Genomic DNA, 20,840 nt, shown 5'->3' with positions numbered 1-20,840 from the left:
GATACATCTTGTTCTTAGTCTCCCGGGAAATACCCTCTATCAAAGTATCTTACTTTGTTGTTTTCTACAGCCTTCCACTGAAGGTACAGCCTTTTGTTTTGTTTTTTTTAATGCCAGTGGGGGTTATATAGGGCTCAGAAGATTATTTGATGAGATGTTTTGAAAAAAATAAAAAGTTGTTGAAGAAAGTAATGCTCAGACCAGCATTCTTTTCACACTTAGGACTTTCTCAGTTGCCTTTTCAATAAAGAGAATGTGCAACCACTCCAATAATAGATGGTGGAAGGTAGACTCAGTAAGAAAACATTAAACGAAATCCCAGTATATCATGGCCAGTACAATTATGTTGCCTTGGGTGCAGTGGAAACCATTCTCATAACTAAGTACAAAATAGGTTGTCCTTGACTTACGATCACAATTGAGCCTAAAATTTCTGTTGATAAGTGAGACATTTTATGACCTTTGTTGCCACAGTTATTAAGTGAATCACTGCCCTTGATAAATTAGTAACCCAGTTGTTAAGTGAATCTGGCTTCCCCATTGACTTTGTTTGTCAGAAGGTTGTAAAAAGTAATTACATGACCTTGGGAAACAGCAATCAATAGATTGCATCAGATTGTCAAATTGTCCATCATATGGTCAATCATATGATCGTCAAATCAAATATATCATATGGCCCTCTGCAGCCTCCTCACATTCACTGTCGAACTGCTGGTTAGGTAGGGGCTCACTTACCTAAGCGTCTTAAGTATGATTCACTGAACTGTAGAAGGGATTAGCCACAAAACGACTTAAATATTAAAATGTCAAAAATCCGGTTTTGAGTACAGATGTCTATGATGCTGTATTAAATTGTATTGTCAAACAAATAAACCTTCCCTTCTCAAAATAAAACCATGAATGGAAGATATAAGAAAGAATATCTAAAATGGAATTTCACTGGCCTGGAATGGTCAAGTGCATGCATTATAGTTCAAAGTCCCTGGTTCAAAGTTTACTTTAGCCAATAATATATATTACCTAGCTTTTGATAAGCCAAACATCACATTTTAGTATACACCATAACACAAAATTAATACCATTCTAGATTTTGATGCTGCAGTATAGCTATTTCAATAAAATAAATAAAGAGCTTTCATTATTCCATTTTATGCTCTTTTCTTCCAAATCAGTTTACCAGATTAAATCTATGCTTCCACCTTTTAGTTTAAAACTACAGTATTTTATTATTTGGATTCACCACTAGATGTCCCTAACAAACAATTCTTATTAAAACAGAATTTTCAATATCTTCTAACCAATTTGGCAGTTGTCTATTAAACTAATTATTATACAAAATTAAAGGCATACAGGATGATTTTGTAGTAGGGATGATATATGAAAAAATCTCATCCCAGAGATGTTTTGCCAGGTATCTTCATGGTCCAAAGTTGTGAATAAATGGCTGGAAATGACTGTATTTCCATTGATTAACTGTTAACGTGAAACACATAAATATATTTTTTGTCTATCTTAGAAAGTCCAGAGAATTTTTTTTATCACGTTTTGAGAACTGTACTGCGAAATGTATCTAAAGCTCAATTTTATTAGTTTCACAATGAAATTCTTTATGTGACTTGGTGAAAATGTTTTAAGTGGATAAATGATAAAATACACTGTCTATTTTTTAAAAATCTGAAGATTACTTTTCAATACAAATCAACATTCTAGATAAGAAAGTGCTTTGTATTTAAAACAAAGATGACGGAAATTGTGATTGCATCTATGCAGGAAATTTTGCCAATATTACAGAAGCAATTTGTCTTTTACCAGGATTTTTTTTCAATTTCTCACTATTTAGTCTAACTATTTAATCTTTTCTGGTGGTTCCATTACAGTAGGGTTTCCCAGACCATGGCGACTTTAAAACTTGGGGGCTTTAACTTCCAGAATTCCCATGCTGGCTGTGGAATTTTCTAAGTTGAACTTCAGGTGTCTTAAAAAGTTTCCAAGATTGGAAAACCCTGCATTACAACATTTAAGAAGTGTGCAAATGGAGAGTCAAAAAACAAACAAAACAAACCCTCTTCCAGTTTAACCTAGTTAAAATGTGTTTCTCAATGGGATCACAATTTCTGACAATTATAACAGATTCATGCAAACTATAAGCAGACTTACAATGCTCAAATTCTGTCAGTACAATGGAAGGACTCAAATTAATATGTATAATCATAAAAACATTTCCCTGAAGCTGATGAAGTTTTCTGTCTGGCATAGAGGTAAGCATGCTTAGGTCCTCTGGCTATTTTACATTACCACTTCCATTATCCCAGATTATTAACCATGCTTGCCAAATGTATCAAGTTTTGACTCTCCCAGCCTAGTCAATTCAAATTGTAAGAAAATACGTTAAAAAGTGGGGGAAAGGTTAACCTTGATAACCTTGGATCCTGATCAATGTAAATGTCATGTCTAATTTTGGAAGCTACTATTCAACACTAATGTTTATAATAAAATATAATCGTTTTGATACTGAGGGGAGAGAATAGGTTCTTGCATAAGAAAGGAATGATAGAATACCCATGTAGTCTTTGTGAATATAATGCAAGCCGTTCTCATGAAAAGGTTAAAATAAAAGGTTAGGCATAGGTTAATAAATTTGAGTAAGCTTGAATCTTGACTTTAGTGCAATTTTTAAACTCAGTGTATTTTGCATGGTATGATTTATGATTCAGCAAACCCGGCCACAGTTGTGTATTTAACACATTATGCAAGCTCTTATAAATTGTCATCTTTTGTTCATTTCCTGCTAAAAAGTAATCTAGACTAGATTAAAAGTAATCCAGCATATGTTGAATTATTCGTCGAGGATCTCATTTTCATTACGTTCAATTTTTTATGAAAACTGAATGGGTCCCGCTCCCATAAATGGATTGCAAGAACTCCGCTGTGCCTGATAACGCTGCTGAGAAAGTTGCTTTCGCTTCCCTCGGACGTTGCAAAGGAAGGCGGAACAAATTCGCCGAATACCTTTGTTTTCTCAAAAAAAAAAAAAAAGCAAGCTACGTAAAACGTGTCTATCAAAATACGCCAGATTTACACCCAATGGTTGAGAAGGAAGTTATAAAAGCGCTGGGTAACTGAGACCGCCCCGTGGAGCTCTTTCGAAATCGATGTCACCTACCCAACTCGGCGAAAGAGCACAGTGAGCGGGCGAAAGAAGAAGAAGGCCGGCCAGAAGGGAGCCATTTAATTACCTGCGCTTCCCTTCCAGGAAGCCTCCGGACGGCGGGCCGACCTCTCTCCGGCCACGCACGTGCGCTGCGGCTGGCGGAGGGCATGTGCGCCCTGCTCACCAGGCTGGAGACTGGGCGGGCTCAGTAGGGCGGTGCTGCCCTCCGTCGGGGAGGATGAGTTATACAACGGCTCGGAGTTGCATAAGCGCCCGAGCCCAGAAATAGTCGCGGTCGCCTGCTCGAGTGGCTCCAGGGAGGGAGCGCGCGCCGTCCGATTCCTCCTCCCCCTGACCCCCGTCTCCACCGCCGGGGACCGCCCGAAGCAGGGCTGGCGGCGCTCCTGAGTGGCCCAGCCCTCTAGCGCGAGGGTCCGAGGCCGGGCTGGGCCGTGGACGGAGGCGATGGAAGGCTACGCTGGGACGATTCCCCGCGCCGCCTGCCTTCGCGGAGCCTGACTTCGACCATGGAGCCATAGCAGCCGCAGCCCCCCGCTGCTGCTGCCGCCGCCGCCGCCACACCCACTTGGCTTCCTGGCAGCGACAATGGAGCTGGGGCCGGCCGCGCAACAGTATCCCCACCATCCCCAGGCCCTGTCGGGTGGAGGTCCCTGCCCGGAGATGCTGCAAGTGGCCGAGGAAGCTTTCCGAGGCGGGCAATTCGCGCTGGCGGCCGAAATCCTGAGCTCGCAGCTGGCCGATCTGCCGCAGCCTGAGCGGGGCCTGTGCCTCCGCCAAGGGGACGCGCTGGCCCGCGCGGGGCGCATGGCCGAAGCCTTGGACTCGTACAGCGTCGCCGCTAGATTGGCCCGCTTGCGTCCCGAGGAGTTACGCGAGCTAACCGAGAGTTTCGCCCTCCTCGTCCGCGACAAGGAGCTGCGGCTGCCTCCCTGGCAGGGCCCTGGGAACGGCGGGGGAGCCTCGGAGGCGGCTGACCCGCTGGGGGACCCCGCTTGCTGCCGCCCTCCGGAGCCGCTCTGCTGCCCTTCGTGCCTGCGTCTCCTCCACGAGCCGGTGACTCTGCACTGCGGGCACACCCACTGCAAGCGCTGCGCCCGGAGCGGCGGCGAGCAGTGTGTCCGCTGCGCCGTCCGGCGTCCCGTCTCCGCCTGTGCCTCTTCCGCGGCCCCCAGCGCGGCCGGACCAACCCCCGCCGACCTCCGCGTCAATGTGGTGCTGGGCAGTTTGCTGGAAAAATGGTTCCCGGCCGAGAACAGAGCTCGCCGGCTGTGTGCCGAAGGGGATGCCTTGCGGGAGAAGCAGGATCTGGCGGCCGCTTTGGAGAAGTACAACCAGGCCCTTGAACTCGGTGAGTGTCCGTTCGCCTCGCCCCCCATTTACATCGTACTTGCCTTGCTGAGTTCCCTCGGTCGCCGGTATCAAGCCAATTTTAGAAGAGACTACGTGACATTTAAACCTCAGTGCTGTAACAGTCATAAGACGACTTTTTTGACTCACAAAGAACGGAGGAGGGGGTGCTGAAAAAATAGGCCAACTTCTATTATTGCATGTTTGCTCTTAGCTAGGAAGCAGGTTAGTGGGGGAGGAAGCACTGTGTACTGTAATCAGTCTCCCAGAGTGAGGTAGTATATCTTCTTAGACAATAACCATACCTTGGATAGGTAAAAGGCAGACTTGCAAAGGGTTAACAAAGTTGTTCTGTTACTCTGCTTCAAGAGTCTGCATTTTGGTGTTGTGTTTCAGATATAACCATTTCTTACAACTATTCTATACTGTTCTGTGAACCTCTGTACACTGTTGACTATTCTGTGCTCCTCTGTGTTAATTGCTGTAATTTAAAAGAAAATCCAAAGTTAGTTTAGATCACTTTTCCTGCAACATAGGCTTGTATGATGAATTGTATTACAAAAGGGAATGCATCAGATAAATAAGGTTTCTAGTGCAATCCTGCTTAGAACTGTGACACAGATCTGAAAATGTGACATGAGAAGTTGATTCATTCCATCATATTTCACAATTCAATGACATTGGTAATGTTTTTAAAAATTTGAAGTGGGGAAGAGGTAAATGTGATCTTTTAAATTACGTTTACTGAATATCATAGGAGCCAGCATAAACTGATTTGCATTCTTCCACATACTACATCATAGAAACAGCCAAAGATTTTCCTAGTTATGCAAACAACTCTCTTTAGTCTGACGGTTGCAATTGTAGAATGGTTCCTTGTTAAATATAGTGTAAGGAATGTGCTGCTCCAAAACAGTCATGAACTTGTGTGATATTTAAGCTGAAATCTTAAATCTTGTGTGAGTTGTTACATTTCTTGGTGTAGGTGATAGTAAGCTATTCTGGGTCTGATGTGTGAATTAAATGTGAATTAGTAAAAAAAAAATTCTATTTGTATATTTGTCTGTTATATAAAACATAATTTTAGTACTGTTGTGAGAATTTTAGTGAAACAACACTGTGGAAAAGTTAGTATATTGGAAACTTGGGAATGATTTAGTAACCCAAAACAGTATGCATATTACTCTGGACAGCTTTTTACCTAACATCTTTTTCCTGCCAACTAATAATGGCCAATCTGATTTTCATTATCTGTGTTTCCGCTAGTCATAGAAGTAGCTGGAAATGAATGCCACAAGTATGGGTATCAGGGAGGGGGAGGAATTATGAAACATGCACAATGACATCAACACATAAGTGCCACAACTTACATACATGCATCAGATATTGAGTGCAAGGATGGCAAATGCTTTATGATATCATTATAGTGTGCTGTGTTAATTATTTTACTTGCTGCAAATGGTGTTTGGTCTCCTTCCTTTGGGGCAGAATTCCTAGAACAGCGTTTTGTCAACAGATATTCTCCAGATACATTATAAACAACCACTTTCATCCCTAGATGAACGATCATGCTAGTGAAGATCATGGGAATTACAATCAAAAATATATAGGGACCAGTAGGTGGGAAATACCTGCTTTAAAATATGTGTGTCGCTGTATTAAGACATAACTTCATTGCCAGTCCTATTAATTCAGACCAAAAGATCTAAGAATTTCCTCAATATTTCTTAAAATTTGGTTGCAATAATATTTGTCATTATTTTTATTATATAGAACAGATCAGTATATTTAATTACAAATTCAGTTCCAATAACTCAAGAGTTGAAACAAGAAGTACAGAATTGCAGCTGACAAAAATCAAATAATTTGCACCATCATCATTGCAACACAGTAGGAAAGAGAAGAAAAGAAGTTTAATATAGTTTAAAGTGCAAAATACAAGCATTTTGAATGTTTTGGTCTTGAATGCTGCTTATGAGTTTTGATGTATGCTACAATTATCCAGTCACTACTCCAAATTTTACATGTCAATCTACCCCTTGAAGTGCAAGTACAGAAAACATTTATAACAAAGTTAGATTTTTTCAGTTTTGTAATTTGATCAGAAATATATGGATAAAGTTGGGAGGGGGGAAACTTAGTTAAAATGCTAAAACCTATGAAATTATCTCATTCTTTTTTCCAAATACACACTGAAGGGTGCCCCTTTTTTGATGAATGATTCATATATTCATCATGAAAACCATATACTCAAGCTAGGGTGATTTTGTGACTATTAGGTCATTCTTAAAATTCTGAAAGACACAATCACTTGTTTTCAGTAGTTTTATATCTTACTTGCAAAAAATATGGATTTTGAACAATTTTAGTGATTAGATGCTTGTGATACAAGAAAGATAAAGTTGCTAAAAAGTTGTTTCCAAAATGTTAGAGCCAAGTTGCAGCTGTACTCAGCCAGCTGTGAAGCCAGACCTCATTCTTTGCTTTGTTTTTCTGATCCTACCCTGTTTTCCCCAAAATAAGACCTCCCCGGATAATAAGCACAATGGAACTTTTGAGCGCATATGCTAAAATAAGCCCTCCCCCAAAATATTTAACACAGCAGCAACCATGAGGTGACCACGCTCGTCACCTCCAACTCAAAAATAAGACCTCCCCAAAAATAAGGTCAAGTGCTTATTTCGGGGGGGGGGGGGGAATAAGATTCTATCTTATTTTGGGGGAAACACGGTAGTATTCCTAACATATATTACCAGAAATGACTAGACAGGATTATACAATTTGTACCAAACATGGCTGTCCCAGAAACGTCATAAGTTCTTCTAAATACACACATGTTTCCTGTGCCAGGAGAGTGCTGCAATTTGGTCACTGATTGTATTGAGGTAGCTGTCATCTGACTTTTTTTTTTTTTACCATATTTTGCAAACACCCCAGTCTACAATCCCACAGTACTGTAGAATTGGGTGATAGGAATTTATCTTTGTCATTGCTTTTCAGTGCAATTTATGTTTCAGATAATCTCCTTTCTTGCAATCATGTCAAGGTGGCCACTGATGCCCTCCAGTTGCTTCTTTACAAGGCCTTGCTAACATGGTTGCTGCAGCCAAGATATAAGTTGCTGTTGTTGCTTAGGATATAGCCATAGCATATTTTCTTAGTTGGGATTATAATGTGTTGGTTGGATTTGTCCCCCTTCTTATAGTTGTCCTTATGTTTAGATTTGTGGGGCTGTACTTCTGGGTAGATAACTCATGACAACTGTTCAGAATCAGATCCTTCAGTGGGAATTTTCTTTTTACTTATATATGTGGGACAGAGAAAGTTTAAAATTGGACCCCCATACTTCATTTTGAATTAAAGAAAAGCACAGATACAGCTGCCTGCTTCATAGTGAAGCAGTGACTTGTAGATTCTCCCTATCTCAATTTTAGGCTACCAGGTATCTGATATAAACTCACAATCTTCTTTGAAAAAGGCGGCTGCTTATTAGATGAACAAAAGTTGAATTATCTCAGAATTGCAAATGGAATTGATTGTCAATGGCAGGGATTTCTTTTAAAATACGAAATAAGCTAGAAATAAACATTTGCGCAGAAGAGATCGTGCAGAGCAGTTTCTCATTTGATTACTCAGGGTTGAAAGAATATAGTTTTAGTTAGATGTCGAAGTGATTTAAACTTAAGTTTAAAGAGCAAACCTAACTGTCTCATACAAAAATTTAGGCCAGTCAGTTGATAATGTATTTGACCTACCGTATTTATAGTGTTTGATGTTAAACATGCCACAGATCTGGGTTTTAAAAAAAAAACATAATGTGTCAGAGAAAGTCAATAAATCTTACCACACAACATTACCTAACTTTTATTTAAATGTGATTAGAGCTACCTTGTGTACATAAGATAGAGGATATGTGGAAATGCACATAATTTACGACAGGTTTTATCTACATTCTAGAGGAGTCTGTACTTTTAACATTGGAAGGCATTAGGTCTAGTAAATGGGATCCAATGGAAAACAAAGCCTGAATTAATCACTCTGTATCAAGTTATCAACAGTGAAATGCTTTACTGCCTTGCAGTTTATGACTCATCCTGCAGCATTTCTAGAAAAGCCTTTTCCGGTTTATGATGAAAACAGTCATATGTAAAATGTGTTGGTAATGCTGCTTTGAGACAAAATAGACAGATTCATTGCAGGACCATTACCTTTGTCCTCTGCTGGTGAAACATCCAGAGTGATTTATTTATTAATGATTTTATCCAAAGTTGTTAACCTTTGCAGGCTTATGTAACAAGTATACAGAGCAAGAGCCAGCTAAAGTCAGATAACAATTACACTTGGAATTTTTATTTATTCAGAAGGTAAAAAAAACCCTTTGTCCAGACTGTGTAAGAAGTATAGTTTCATATGCATTATGCAGAAGCAAAGCTAGAATTACTTCTGAGAATGGGGTTAGCAGGGCTTTATAGTTAAACAATATCCTAAGGTAAGTAATAATTCCTGAATGTTGGCATAGCTGTATTGTTATAGCTGTATAGGTACTATATTTATCAAGAAGAATAAGGAGGTCAGATAGCTGCAAATAAAGTTGGATGCCTTTGAAGATCAGTTTTTGCTGTTATAGGAGAAAAGCATTCATTCATTCAATTTGTATAGCCATCCATCTCAAACCAGTAACATTGGGCAAGATATAATCATAAAGACAATTTAGACAATAGAAAAGAATAATTAAATTCAATTAGCAGCCAAGAGATACTATAATCCATCAGTGTCAACATAAATCAGGAAAGGGGGCCCTTCACACTCTTGGGACCTCAGGCCTGGGTGCATGGCCAAGTCTTGAAGTACTTTCAAAAGGCCATCAGGGTTGGGACCATCCTAGTCTCTAGAGGGAGACTGTTCCAGAGTGCAAGCGCTATGACAGAAGGCATTTATCTTGTCAGCCAATATTCCCTGGCCAATAGGACCTGAGGAATGCCCATCTTGCCAGATCAAATTGGACAGATAGAAATAACTGGAGAAGAGTAACCTGGCTCAAGACATGAAAGACTTTAAAGACTGATAAAGAGCACATTGAATTGCTCCCAGAAACACATTGGCAACCAATACAGCCCCTGAAGCAGTGCTATATAGCCAACACCATTTACAACCTAGGCAGATGCATTTTGTACCAGCAGAAGCTTCCAAACGATCAAAGGCAGCCCATGTGGAGCATATTGCAATAGTCCAAATGGGAAATAACAAGTACAGTGAGCAGAGTTTGCTGGTGCTAGAATGGGCTCTTCCAGCAGGAGCCGTGAATCCAAGAGGACCCTCAGATTGTGCACCAAGCAGGACCAGAGGTGAAAAAACTTTGATACCAGAAGACCCAACATTCAAGGCCACTTTGCTGATTGACTTTCCTGTACAGCCTTGAGAAAGATTGCCCCTCTAGCCTTGAGGATGGTTGTTTTTTGCTAGCTTTCTAACTGAGCTTTGCATCAGTTGGGCACACCTGTCAGCAGGGAAAGGCAAATGGTCTTGGCAAGATGAGGCAAAAAGAAGGCCAGGCCTCTTGGTAATATGGGAAGGGAGAGAAGGGAGGGAGAAGGTCTGTATGTTACTGGGCCTAGTCAACTGAGGTCTCCCATCTGCAGTGGGGAGGAGAAGGGTTTTGGAAATGGAAGTGGGAAGCCCACATGCTGTTGGGCCTAGCCAAGCGACGCTTTCTGACCCACATTACCATATACCAGTAAAACTTGTCAGCAAAGTCCTCTTGGCCGGACTGGGGATTGCAACACTCCTGTGGTTTGTAAGGGTGGGCACATTGCCAATCACCCAAACTTGATCACATGACCGCAGGGGTGTTGCAATGATTAAAACTTTAGGGAGGGGTTGTAAGTCCCTACAGCACGGTTGTAATTTCAAATAGTTGTTTAATGAATGGTTGTAAGTTATCTGTACAATACGAGAAGCCCAGTTCCACTAGGATATTCCTGCTATTGTAACTGGCATGCCTTTCAGAAATTGTGTGAATGGACGGGATTGTCTGATAGTACTAAAGAACTTGCTGAGTACTTTTTAAGGATGTTTTTCTACCCATATTGCTATAAATAGGACCCCTGCTAGCTATTGAATTCCTAGACAGCTTTGTGTAATTTGGACCTTGATTGTGTCTCCCAGCAGGCATTCCTGTTGCAAATACCAGTAACACTCTTCTCACAGGTTTTCTGCTCTTCAACCAGTTTGCTTCAAGAAACTCAATGTCTGAGCTACTTAGGAATTGATACAGCTTTCCTTTATGTTACTTGCATTGAACTAAAAACAATACTAGAGTATCAAAATGGTTAAGGGCAATGAAAATTGCATTCTTTTCTTCTTGAATTCTTTCAGGGAAGGTATTTGAATGAGTTTTTCTTTCTTTATTGTCTGACTATCTCTGCTGATCATTAAAATTAAGATTAATTTTCAGTATTAATTTCAATTCAGTCCCCTCCGCCCCCCGCCGCCATTTCGAAAACTGAACTAAATCTTGCTTGGTTTTGTCTGCTGTTGTGCATATAGATATTCTTCCATTTTGGATGCCATTTTATTGGTTGCTATGTGAGAAATCCATACTCAATAAATCAAATGTAGTTCCCATATGAGAACTGCTACATTTAAACATTTAAAAATAGGTTCATACATAGGCCAAGTAGTCAAATAATTTAAAAACTATAGTTAGCAAAACTAGCTTCTCTTTTTTTTCTGAATAAGAATTCATGTTTTTGAGATTGTTTGCAAGAGTTGTGTGTGACAGTTGGTTTGTGACAAAATAGTGATTAAGCATGTAAAATTGAAATTGCTTTTGGTACGTCATACATTTGTTAAGTGAATTTTGCCCCATTTTACAACCTTTCTTGCCACAGTTATTAAGTGAAGCACTGCACTTGATAAGTTGATAAGTGAATCTGGCTTCATTGATTTTGCTTGTCAAAAGGAGATCACATGACTTTGGGACACAGAAACAGTCATAAGTATGAACCAGTTTGCCAAGCATCTGAATTTTGATCAAATGATCATGGGGATCTACAAAGGTCATAAGTGTGAAAAATGGTCATGAGTCACTTTATTCAGTGCCGTTTTAACTTTGGTCACTAAATGAACTTTGTAAGTCGACTATCTGTAATGGTAAACAACAATAAAAGTCAATTAACAATATACACTTTAGTAGACAATACCATGCATAAAATGGCTTTCTAACTCAGTTCTAACAGGACAATAGGCTTTGTTCTGTTAGCATACTAATGCCATAAAGAAGCCTCAATTCTGAATCCATCCAATATCTTTGCTCCTAGATTTCTACTTTTTATTTTTTGATAGAGAAATGACTCGCCACTGTCTTCTTCCAGGAAATTTTTGACTACTTTAGGGCTTAGCATTTTCTGATATAAACCAAGTCTTTATCCCATGTTGTCCCAATAGTATCAGTACCATTTCCTTCTGAAGCTAACCTGTTTCCTTCTGCTCTCCTGAATCCAGAGAGGCTTTACCATTTCAGTGGCTTCCATGGCTCCAAGGAGACAGTTTCCTTTGGTGTTGCCCTTTTTATTTTTTCCAATCTGCTGAAATCAGCTGAGTCAGACCTGTCTAGACTTACTGGACATAAAAGCTGCTAAATGGGGCACTTTTGAGAAGGCTACATTACTTTAGCTTTTTCTTCTCTCCAAAGCACATAGATTTAGTAGTGGGATATCTCTGCCTATTCCTGTTATTTAATTAAATTAGCTTAAGTATAAATCACCTTGCTTTATCCTTTTCTCTCAAGATAAGTCTCTGAAGAAACTTTTAGTAGGTGTCCAATTTTTTTGTGGTAAATACTTTGTTGTGTATATGATGGCTTATAAATCTGAAAAGAGCATTAATGCTGAAATTTATAACCAACCCTTTTCCAGTCAGTATAATGAAATAATTATGCAAATAGTATTCCTGCTAGAGTTGAAACACACCAAAGTAGAGAAAAGAGAAGATACATACTTCCCTGAGAGTATTTCTCATGGTATTTATTAGAAATATTTTTGAGGGAGCATGTCTAGGATTGCCCAGTAAATAGAATATAAGCTTTCACTGTGATTTGTGATACTCTCAATAACCTATAAACTTCTTGAATGTTCCCTGCTAGTTGCCTGTTGCTGTACACCATGTGCTGTTAAAATATTATATATATCTATTATTACACAGGTTCAGAACAAGCTTGATGTGAGTCCATTTGGAAGAGAATGTTTCAGTCTATTAAGTAATAATCTTTTGAATGAGATCTGTTGTCAAATATGAAATAATTATCTGTGTCCATTACATTTATTGATGAGATTATGACAAGGATTTTTTCCTTCATCTCTGTCATCTTCTATGAACTTGTAGTGATGGTATGGAAATTATTATTTTGATGTTTTAATAGGTCTTGTATTGCAATTATTTGTTGTGACATTGTAGACTTAATTGTAGACTTGAGATGTGAATGGGATGCAATGTTTGATTGGATTTGATTAATATAGATGTCACCAATAATAGTACTCCAGGCATTTATTTAATATCAGAAAAGATACCAGACATCTAGACCTGTTATGTAATATAGAGAATTTTTTTCTTTAGTTGTAGAAAAGGAGACAGATAACCTAGTCCTAGACTTTTGTTGACCAAGTAAGTGGACAAATATTAATCACTCTGTAAATACTTACTCCCCCCACTCCCGATTAACCAGCATTGATCCATTGGTTGTGACAGGAATTGACTGACCGGCTTGTCAACCAAGCCTGACATTGCTGTGAACATTGTGCTTGTTTGTAAATATCATAATGTTCTGTTGTTTACCTTGGAACCTGCTTCTCCTTGCTCTTTATCTGTTGCTTCTTGCGATTATGCTTTGCTACAACTTGAGGACATTATCCTCAAATACTTTGGCTACCTAATGAGAAGGAAGGACTCACTGGGAGAAGAGCCTAATGCTGGGAAAAATTGAGTGCAAAAGAAGAAGGGGATGACAGAGAATGAGGTGGCTGGATGGAGTCACTGAAGCAGTCGGTGTGAGCCTAAATGGACTCCGGGGATAGTAGAAGACAAGAAGGCCTGGGGGAACGTTGTCTGAAACTGAAAAAGCTGAAAAAGTATCCATGAGAAAGGGAATAGCTTTTGCTCCTTTTCATGGAGGTGGTTGTGTGTGTGTGTTTATCTCACTCTACTGTCTATTCTTACAAATCAGGACCCAATTTCTGCCTCACAGTCATGAGCAAAGTAGGAGGGCAGTTGATTTGCAATGCAATCCCTCTTTCCCTGTGGAATGGTTTGAACAGTGGTTTTTGTTGGGAGAGGGACAAAAAGATCATGACAGAGAGTGAGTTGTTTGAATTCCATAATTGTGACCAAGCCAGCTCCATCTTCTTTTTTGCTTCTTTTTTATCTAAAGACTTGATTAAAATATAACCTGGAAGTTTATACTTAAATAATTTTGTTTTTCTTTCTTTGTTTGCTTTTATAGACTATATATAAACAGTAAGGCATTGACAAGGTGCCCCACAAAGGACTTTTGCATTCTTTGACCTAGTAATATGTCTTACCTTACTGCAGGTCACATCCGTTGGCCTAGTAAATATGTCTTACCTTACTTTAGGTTTAGGTTTAATAAGCTGTTTCAGCCTTTCTGTTCCTACTACCTTCTATGCAAATTCAGTGCACAGTCTTAGCCAACATCCTCAAGTCCTAACACATCTGGATGTTGCTAATTTGTGGAAGACTGTGTTGTTTGTCCACCCAATACAAATAATTTACTTTGAGTAAATCTTACCCATTTGATAGAAAGTAGGTTTTATTAACTACAGCAGCCAGTTTAGAATGTATTGGTTCTTCTTTTCAAACAGAGTTTAAAAATTAAACTAGCTGGGTTCCACCACAAAACCGCGAAGCCCTTATCCGCGCCGACATAAGTGCGGAGGCAAATCCGCGGCGTCCGAACCGCTAAGAAAAAAGCGACCCTACCGCCGTGACAACAGCGCGGCGACAGAAGGGCGTTCTTTGCCTCCTCCTCCAGCTGACAGCGGCAGCGGACACGGGGCAAAGCCCTCCTGCAAAAGCCCCATGGGCATTGCTCACCTGGGAGCCAGAATCAGGCTGGGTCAGAGCTGGGTCGCAGCCGCCCCAGCCAAAGCAGCCCCACGCTTCCCACGGCTCATAGCGGTGGTGCCGCTGGAATATGGTCCGGGCGCCGGGCGCTCCTGCCGCCCCCGCAGCGCTCTCGCCCGGCCTCCGCAAGGACTTGGCCTCTGGGTGGATCCTCGCTTTCTGCCCGGACAGTCCCCGGTTGCGCCCGCCGGCCCACCTGGGCGGGATCGCCGCTGCCGGGAGGGAAGAGGTGCCGCCGAGACTGGGCTGCCTCCGCGGAACTTGGTGGCTGAACTTGCACAACTTGCAACTTTGGAGTCTCCGCTTGGCGCGAGCAACAACTCCCCAACCAACTGAAGCCTGTTGGGCGCTCACCGGCCGCCCCACCCGCTCAGGCCCTCGGAAAGAGCGGGGGAGGGCTGAAGGCCGGTGCCTGCAAGAGAAGGGCCGGGCCGCCTGCCCAGAGCCAGCTGCGGAAAGGACTTGCAAGGCCAGCCTCAGCCAAGGAGATGCCACTGGCTTCTTTGGCCTTGAGGGCGGGGTGGGCTGGCTGGCTGGTTGGCCCAAGCAATGGAGCCCTTCATCACCGCCTTTCTGTCGCCGCGCTGTTGTCGTGGCGGTGATGACTTAGCGGCTTTAGCGACGCGGTTTAATCACCGCTATGTTGACGAGCGCGGATTTGTCATGCCACGACTAGCTGACCATTATCAGGGGCATAAGAAATATATTTGAAATGAAATGGCACATCATTTAGAAAGGAAGCAATTATCCTTTTCCTTTCCAAAAGCATCACATTTGTTTCTCTGAAATTGATTTTTATAGTTAGAAGACATGTAGAAGAAAGTATCATGCAGTGGGTGTCTAGTTACCTAGAGACTGTCAGTAGCTCACATTTTTATGAAGCAATTTAATTTTTTGTTATGATGACTCTTTTTCCAATCATTTTAATATAAACTTAGTAACTAATTGGGGTCTTACATTGTGAGTTATTGCTACAGGTATGTGCTGAATATTGGGGGGTAGGCTATATTTCTATTCCCCTTCCCTACTTGTCTCCCCCAATTCTATATGTCCAAGGATGCAGTATTCTGACAAAAGAGCCACCAACTCTTTATCCACCTTTTTAGTACATTGTAATTAGAATATTTACCATTGACATTACTGGAAAGAAGGAACCAGTGGGAAGGAAGGCAGCAATATTACAAGGATTCTACTTCCATTACCACCACTACCATAATTCTCTCAGATTACAATTTCATGATTCCATAAACTAAAAAAGGAGGTACAAAGAGTCTATGTAAGGATTTCAGAGAAAGATAGATGGCTCAAAGTGACAGTAGATTCTGTGGTACCTCTGAATAGAACCTTGTAAGATTGCCTTCTTAAATTGTTAAGTGCTGTCCAGCATTTGTATTCCCAGTAACCAGGTACAACAAGTAATTATTTTACAAGACTCAAGGCTGGGAGAACATCCAAGTGAAGAGGAGAACTAAACCCAACCATCTGAATCTCAAGTTAGGTCAATAGAATATGCTAGTGAGCAAACTATCTATTGGACTTCAGTTGTATCAGACAAATTACTGTCTGGACATCCACCCTCCAAAAAAGTGAACATCATCTTTAGAGCCAAAGTAATCTAGATTTAAAAGCAGAAATCTTACAATCTATTTAATAATCCCACTAAGATGTACCTTATTTGTGTCAATTTCTGTTATTTGCAAGATATTGTTTTATGAATGACCTGAAGGCAACTTTTGTGTAAATTTTCATTTTTGTGGGGAAAAAGTGTCTAAATTTTCATCATCACTACATGAATTACATAACATCATTGCATGAATTACATAAACATCATTACAGTACATGAATTACATAAACATCATTACATGAATTACATAAGTCACTGGGGATTGTATACTGTAATTTATTTAATAGACATTCAGGAAGAATGTACACCCCTTTCACCAAAAAACAAGCTTCACTTTGTTTTACTAACACTGTTTCATTTTCTCAGTACAATTCAGTCCTTTTCTTCATACAGACTAAAAAAAAAGTAAGCATAGGAACTGTGCTTTCACAGTTGTTTTATCTCACAGTTCCTTCTTTCTTGATGGTTTCTTTACTGAACCAAACTTATGATCTCTTAACTCTGACTTGAAAATGTTTCTGAGATATATAGAGTTCAGACAATTAACTAACAGTATGCAGCTCATATTTTTAATATTTAGCAAGAATGGATGATGGCTTTGCTTCTAGGTCACTTAGACTTTAAAAAAGGTTTTTATGAGTCATTATCATCATTAACGGAAATCCGGGATATAAATATTTCTAACCATATTGCTTGAGCTGAGGTTGCATTATTGACACACTTTAATACTAATGCTCATTGCACATATTTTATTTTATTGCTTTCCATAGCATTAACTGTATGTATTATTAAACAGACTTTTTAGGCATAGACTTTAAATCAACTTTCCCCAATTTGATGCTGTTCAATTACCATCATCTTCAATCTGGCCAACCACAGGCTAGCAAGTTGAGGAAGACTAATTTAAATTGACCTCAACTATTAAAGTCTGAAAGTAAAGATAACGTGATCTTTATGTCATCCCCAGCTCCTAGTCAGTTCAGGCACAAGCCTAGTAGTTTTCTTGGTGGTATTGTTTGCAGTTGCTTTCATCCACAATAATTTCTATATTGTTATTATTCTTTGTATGTCCAGATATAACTCTGGGGTTCCTGGTGCTTTCCTATTCTAGGTTAGTTTAATATGATTTGGCCAGATGATATATTGGGAAGTAGTCACATCTTGGGAAATGTCCATATTAGGGTATTAGGTGGGACAAAATATTATAATTGCAGGGAGTCCTTGATTTATAACCATTTGTTTAGTGACTATTCAAAGTTTCAACAACACTGAAAAAGTGACTTATAATTGTTTCTCTCACAACTTCACAACATCCCCATGATCAAAATTTGGGTTCCTGGCATTCAAGATGTATTTATAATGGTTGCAGCCTCCTGGAGTCATGTGATCACGATTTGCAATCTTCCCAGCTAACTTCCAACAAGCAAAGTCAGTGGGGGAAACCATAATAAATTAACAACCACATGATTCACTTAACTGCAGTGATACACTTAACAGCCACGACAAATAGGTTGTAAAATTGGGTGTGACTCATCATCTTGCTTAGCAACCTATACCCACGATGGGTGAAGAGGCGTCAAGTACAAGTACAAGTTAGCAACCCAAACTCTAGTCTCAATTGTGGTTGTATCTCAAGGACTGCCTGTATGTGACAGTTTGTTTTTCTCTATGCTGCTGATTATGTTGCATAATTTAGATTGTAACCACTCTGCCAGAGCATGATTTCATCATATTTGTTTCAATATCAAGCATTTAAGTTAATGTTGAAAATGAAAAAAAATTATATTAGCCATTTATCTTTTATCTCTGTACAGAATTAACACAATGCACACAGGAATGGGCTAGGATGAATACACTTTGAAAGAAGCATAACTTAACTGTTGGTTGGTAGATCAGCTTTCTCTAGTTACAAAGTGTGTGTATGTGTGTGTCCCCAGTCTGATTAATAAATTCCCAATGTAGCTTAACCATAAGAACATATTACCGGTGAAGGATTTCCAGACTGATTGTGTGTATGTGTATGTGTGGTATATATATTGTAGTGATTAGAGCATTGCCTTTGACATGGAAAACCAAGGATTGAAATTCTGGCTGGTAACTATCTAACTAATAAAAGTCCTTGGATAAAATTCCCCTAATGTTTCATTTGCATATGTCGAATATAAGAGTGACATGAACTAGCAGAGTTGTGACAGCTTGGACATCACTTAAATTAACAGGTTCATGTCAGATTTTGGGGAAGCAAGCCAATCTGACAACATTTGGGCTCCTGGAACAGATCATATATGGCGACAAGAGAACCTAGAATTGATGAAATGCTATTACAACAAGAGACCTAATGAGTAAGGATATATGAATAAGTGTTGATACATGATACATGAATAGGCATGAGTTTGCTTGATGCACAACCAGGCAGAAATGGTATCACCTGTTAAGATTGAGAAGTATTATTCATACAGTGCATAGATCCATTTATTTGCCTTTTGATAAAAGATAGCAACATTTAAATTAAAAAATCTAGAATCTCCTTGTTACACAAGAACCTGACTCATTGTCTTATGAAATAAGTCATACTCTGGACTTAACTTTCTGTACTAAATGAAATGGAAGTGATTTATAATTGGGGAAGGCTATTATCACTTCTATCATGGATGTATTACTAACAGCTTAAGATGTTCTGATTCATTTAGATTTCTAAGTGGCTTGTGATGTCATTGATCATAATATGTAGGCCACATTTGCATTGTTGTTTTGTAGGTTAGGTAAGATCCCAGTGGGTCCTTCCTAAATGAGGGCATTACTGAATTGGAAGATGGTAAAACATAGTTGAAATGGAGAGGCTGAAAGCAATGAAATATGATACAAAACCTTTTTCTAGATGTATATTCCTTTTGTTTCAAGAACAACATACTAATATTCCTGGATAGGGCCTTATTTCAGCATTTCCAGTAATAGCATCCATGACTTAAAAATTGTTTTCCAACTTTCATTGATCATTATTTTTTAAACATTTTAGATCAGTTGTGTATTAAATGTTCACATTAAAGCCTGAAAAAAGGAAAGGCTGCTTCCTGCAAGTCTTGAAGCACCTCTTGTGACTAATGTTGGAAACCGCTGTATGCCTGAATGTGTTGGGAAGTTTATAAGTAATAAAGAATGAACTGACTCGTTTGAATGAACTAGTTTTTTTTTTAAATGCAGTATGCTATAAGACAAGAAACTGCTTTATATTTGAAAGCAAAATAAAAGCTATTTGGTGCTACAAGGATTTGAATCTGGCATTTGTGTGCAATTTATAAAATAGCCACATCCTTTCCCAGATTATGTGGCTATTTCCTATAGTCGTCATGGCACCCTGACAAAAAAGTTGTTTGGTTTAAGAAATTGCAGGTCAGTATGTATTCATGTTCTATGCTTCAACATTCCTTCTTTGGCCTTAAACCAAAAGCACCATATGACCAGATTGTATTGCATTGGTTATATTTATATTTATTTATATTATCATACACATGGTATGGATTTTAATTTTGCAGGCTGTTTTTACTCAAACAAGTACAGTTTTAGTAACATACACATTTGTTCATATTACTTCATTTGTCGGCATTTTTGTTACAAAAGAATGAGTAGCTAATATTTAGTTAATTACAGTTTCAGAAAGTCATCCTTTGTCATTTACACACTTTCTTCTTGTGTTCCAGCTTCTTGTAAATGTTGGTTAATAGCACAACGGGCAGAACTTTGTATAGCTATGAAGAATTATCAAAAAGCCCTTCATGATGCAGAAATACTGTGTCAGAATAAACACCATTGGCCTAAGGTACAGTATCTGTTTGCAAGTTGGCAGTTAAGAAAAAAAACAAAATATCTCTTTGCATATAAGAAACAGGAATTATTTATCATGTATAATTTAAATCTCTTCAGTGAAGGTTTCTACCTTGGTGCCTTAACCATTACACAAAACTGGCTTTTCACTAGCTGCCCTCAATTCTTTGGGTATACATACTGTTTTTAAAAATATGTAAGAGGCATTAAATGATATTCAAAATAATTGCAGCATTACTTTTTATTCCCTTCTGTAATTTTTCAAAGTGTGCACGGCCTAGTTGTTTGACTTAGATGCATTTCCTACACTTAAATTTATCATGTGGGATTAAAATTTGCATCCATCAATGTTTCCCTTTGCACCTTTGTTTTTTACCTTTGTTTTCTGTTCTGTTTTGAAATACCGTCATGCCCGTAAGAGGTAAACATACTTTCGCTGATATTTCTTGAAATCACAAAGCTTTAACTCCTTATCTCCTTCCTTCCTTCCTTCTCTTTCTTTCTTTCTTTCTTTCTTTCTTTCTTTCTTTCTTTCTTTCTTTCTTTCTTTCTTTCTTTCTTTCTTTCTCTGCATGCAGGGTCATTATGTCAAAGCACAAGCTCTTTCTGGATTAGGAAGGATTGAAGAAGCATTGAAGGAATTTCTTTATTGTGTTGCCTTAAACCCTGAGTGGAACTCAATGAAGATGGAAGCCCAAAAGGTAGATTATTATACTTTTCATCCATAATCAAAACATG

The 20,840-nt window shown here is 39.3% G+C and overlaps 1 protein-coding gene across 1 annotated transcript in view; it reads left to right on the top strand.

Annotated features, from left to right (window-relative positions):
- The first annotated feature begins 3,260 nt into the window (after window positions 1-3,260).
- LONRF2 (LON peptidase N-terminal domain and ring finger 2) overlaps window positions 3,261-20,840 on the top strand; it is a 39,071-nt gene continuing 21,491 nt past the window's right edge. The window contains exons 1-3 of the mRNA XM_032226546.1: window positions 3,261-4,520; window positions 19,979-20,097; window positions 20,681-20,803. Of these exons, the coding sequence (XP_032082437.1) occupies window positions 3,758-4,520; window positions 19,979-20,097; window positions 20,681-20,803 (1,005 nt within the window). The 5' untranslated portion in view covers window positions 3,261-3,757. The remainder of the gene's footprint in view (window positions 4,521-19,978; window positions 20,098-20,680; window positions 20,804-20,840) is intronic.

This window comes from Thamnophis elegans, chromosome 11 (genome assembly GCF_009769535.1).
Source record: "Thamnophis elegans isolate rThaEle1 chromosome 11, rThaEle1.pri, whole genome shotgun sequence".
Taxonomy (NCBI): Eukaryota; Metazoa; Chordata; class Lepidosauria; order Squamata; family Colubridae; genus Thamnophis; species Thamnophis elegans.
The sequence above is the reverse complement of the archived record's forward strand: the minus strand, read 5'-3'. Positions and strand labels throughout refer to the sequence as shown.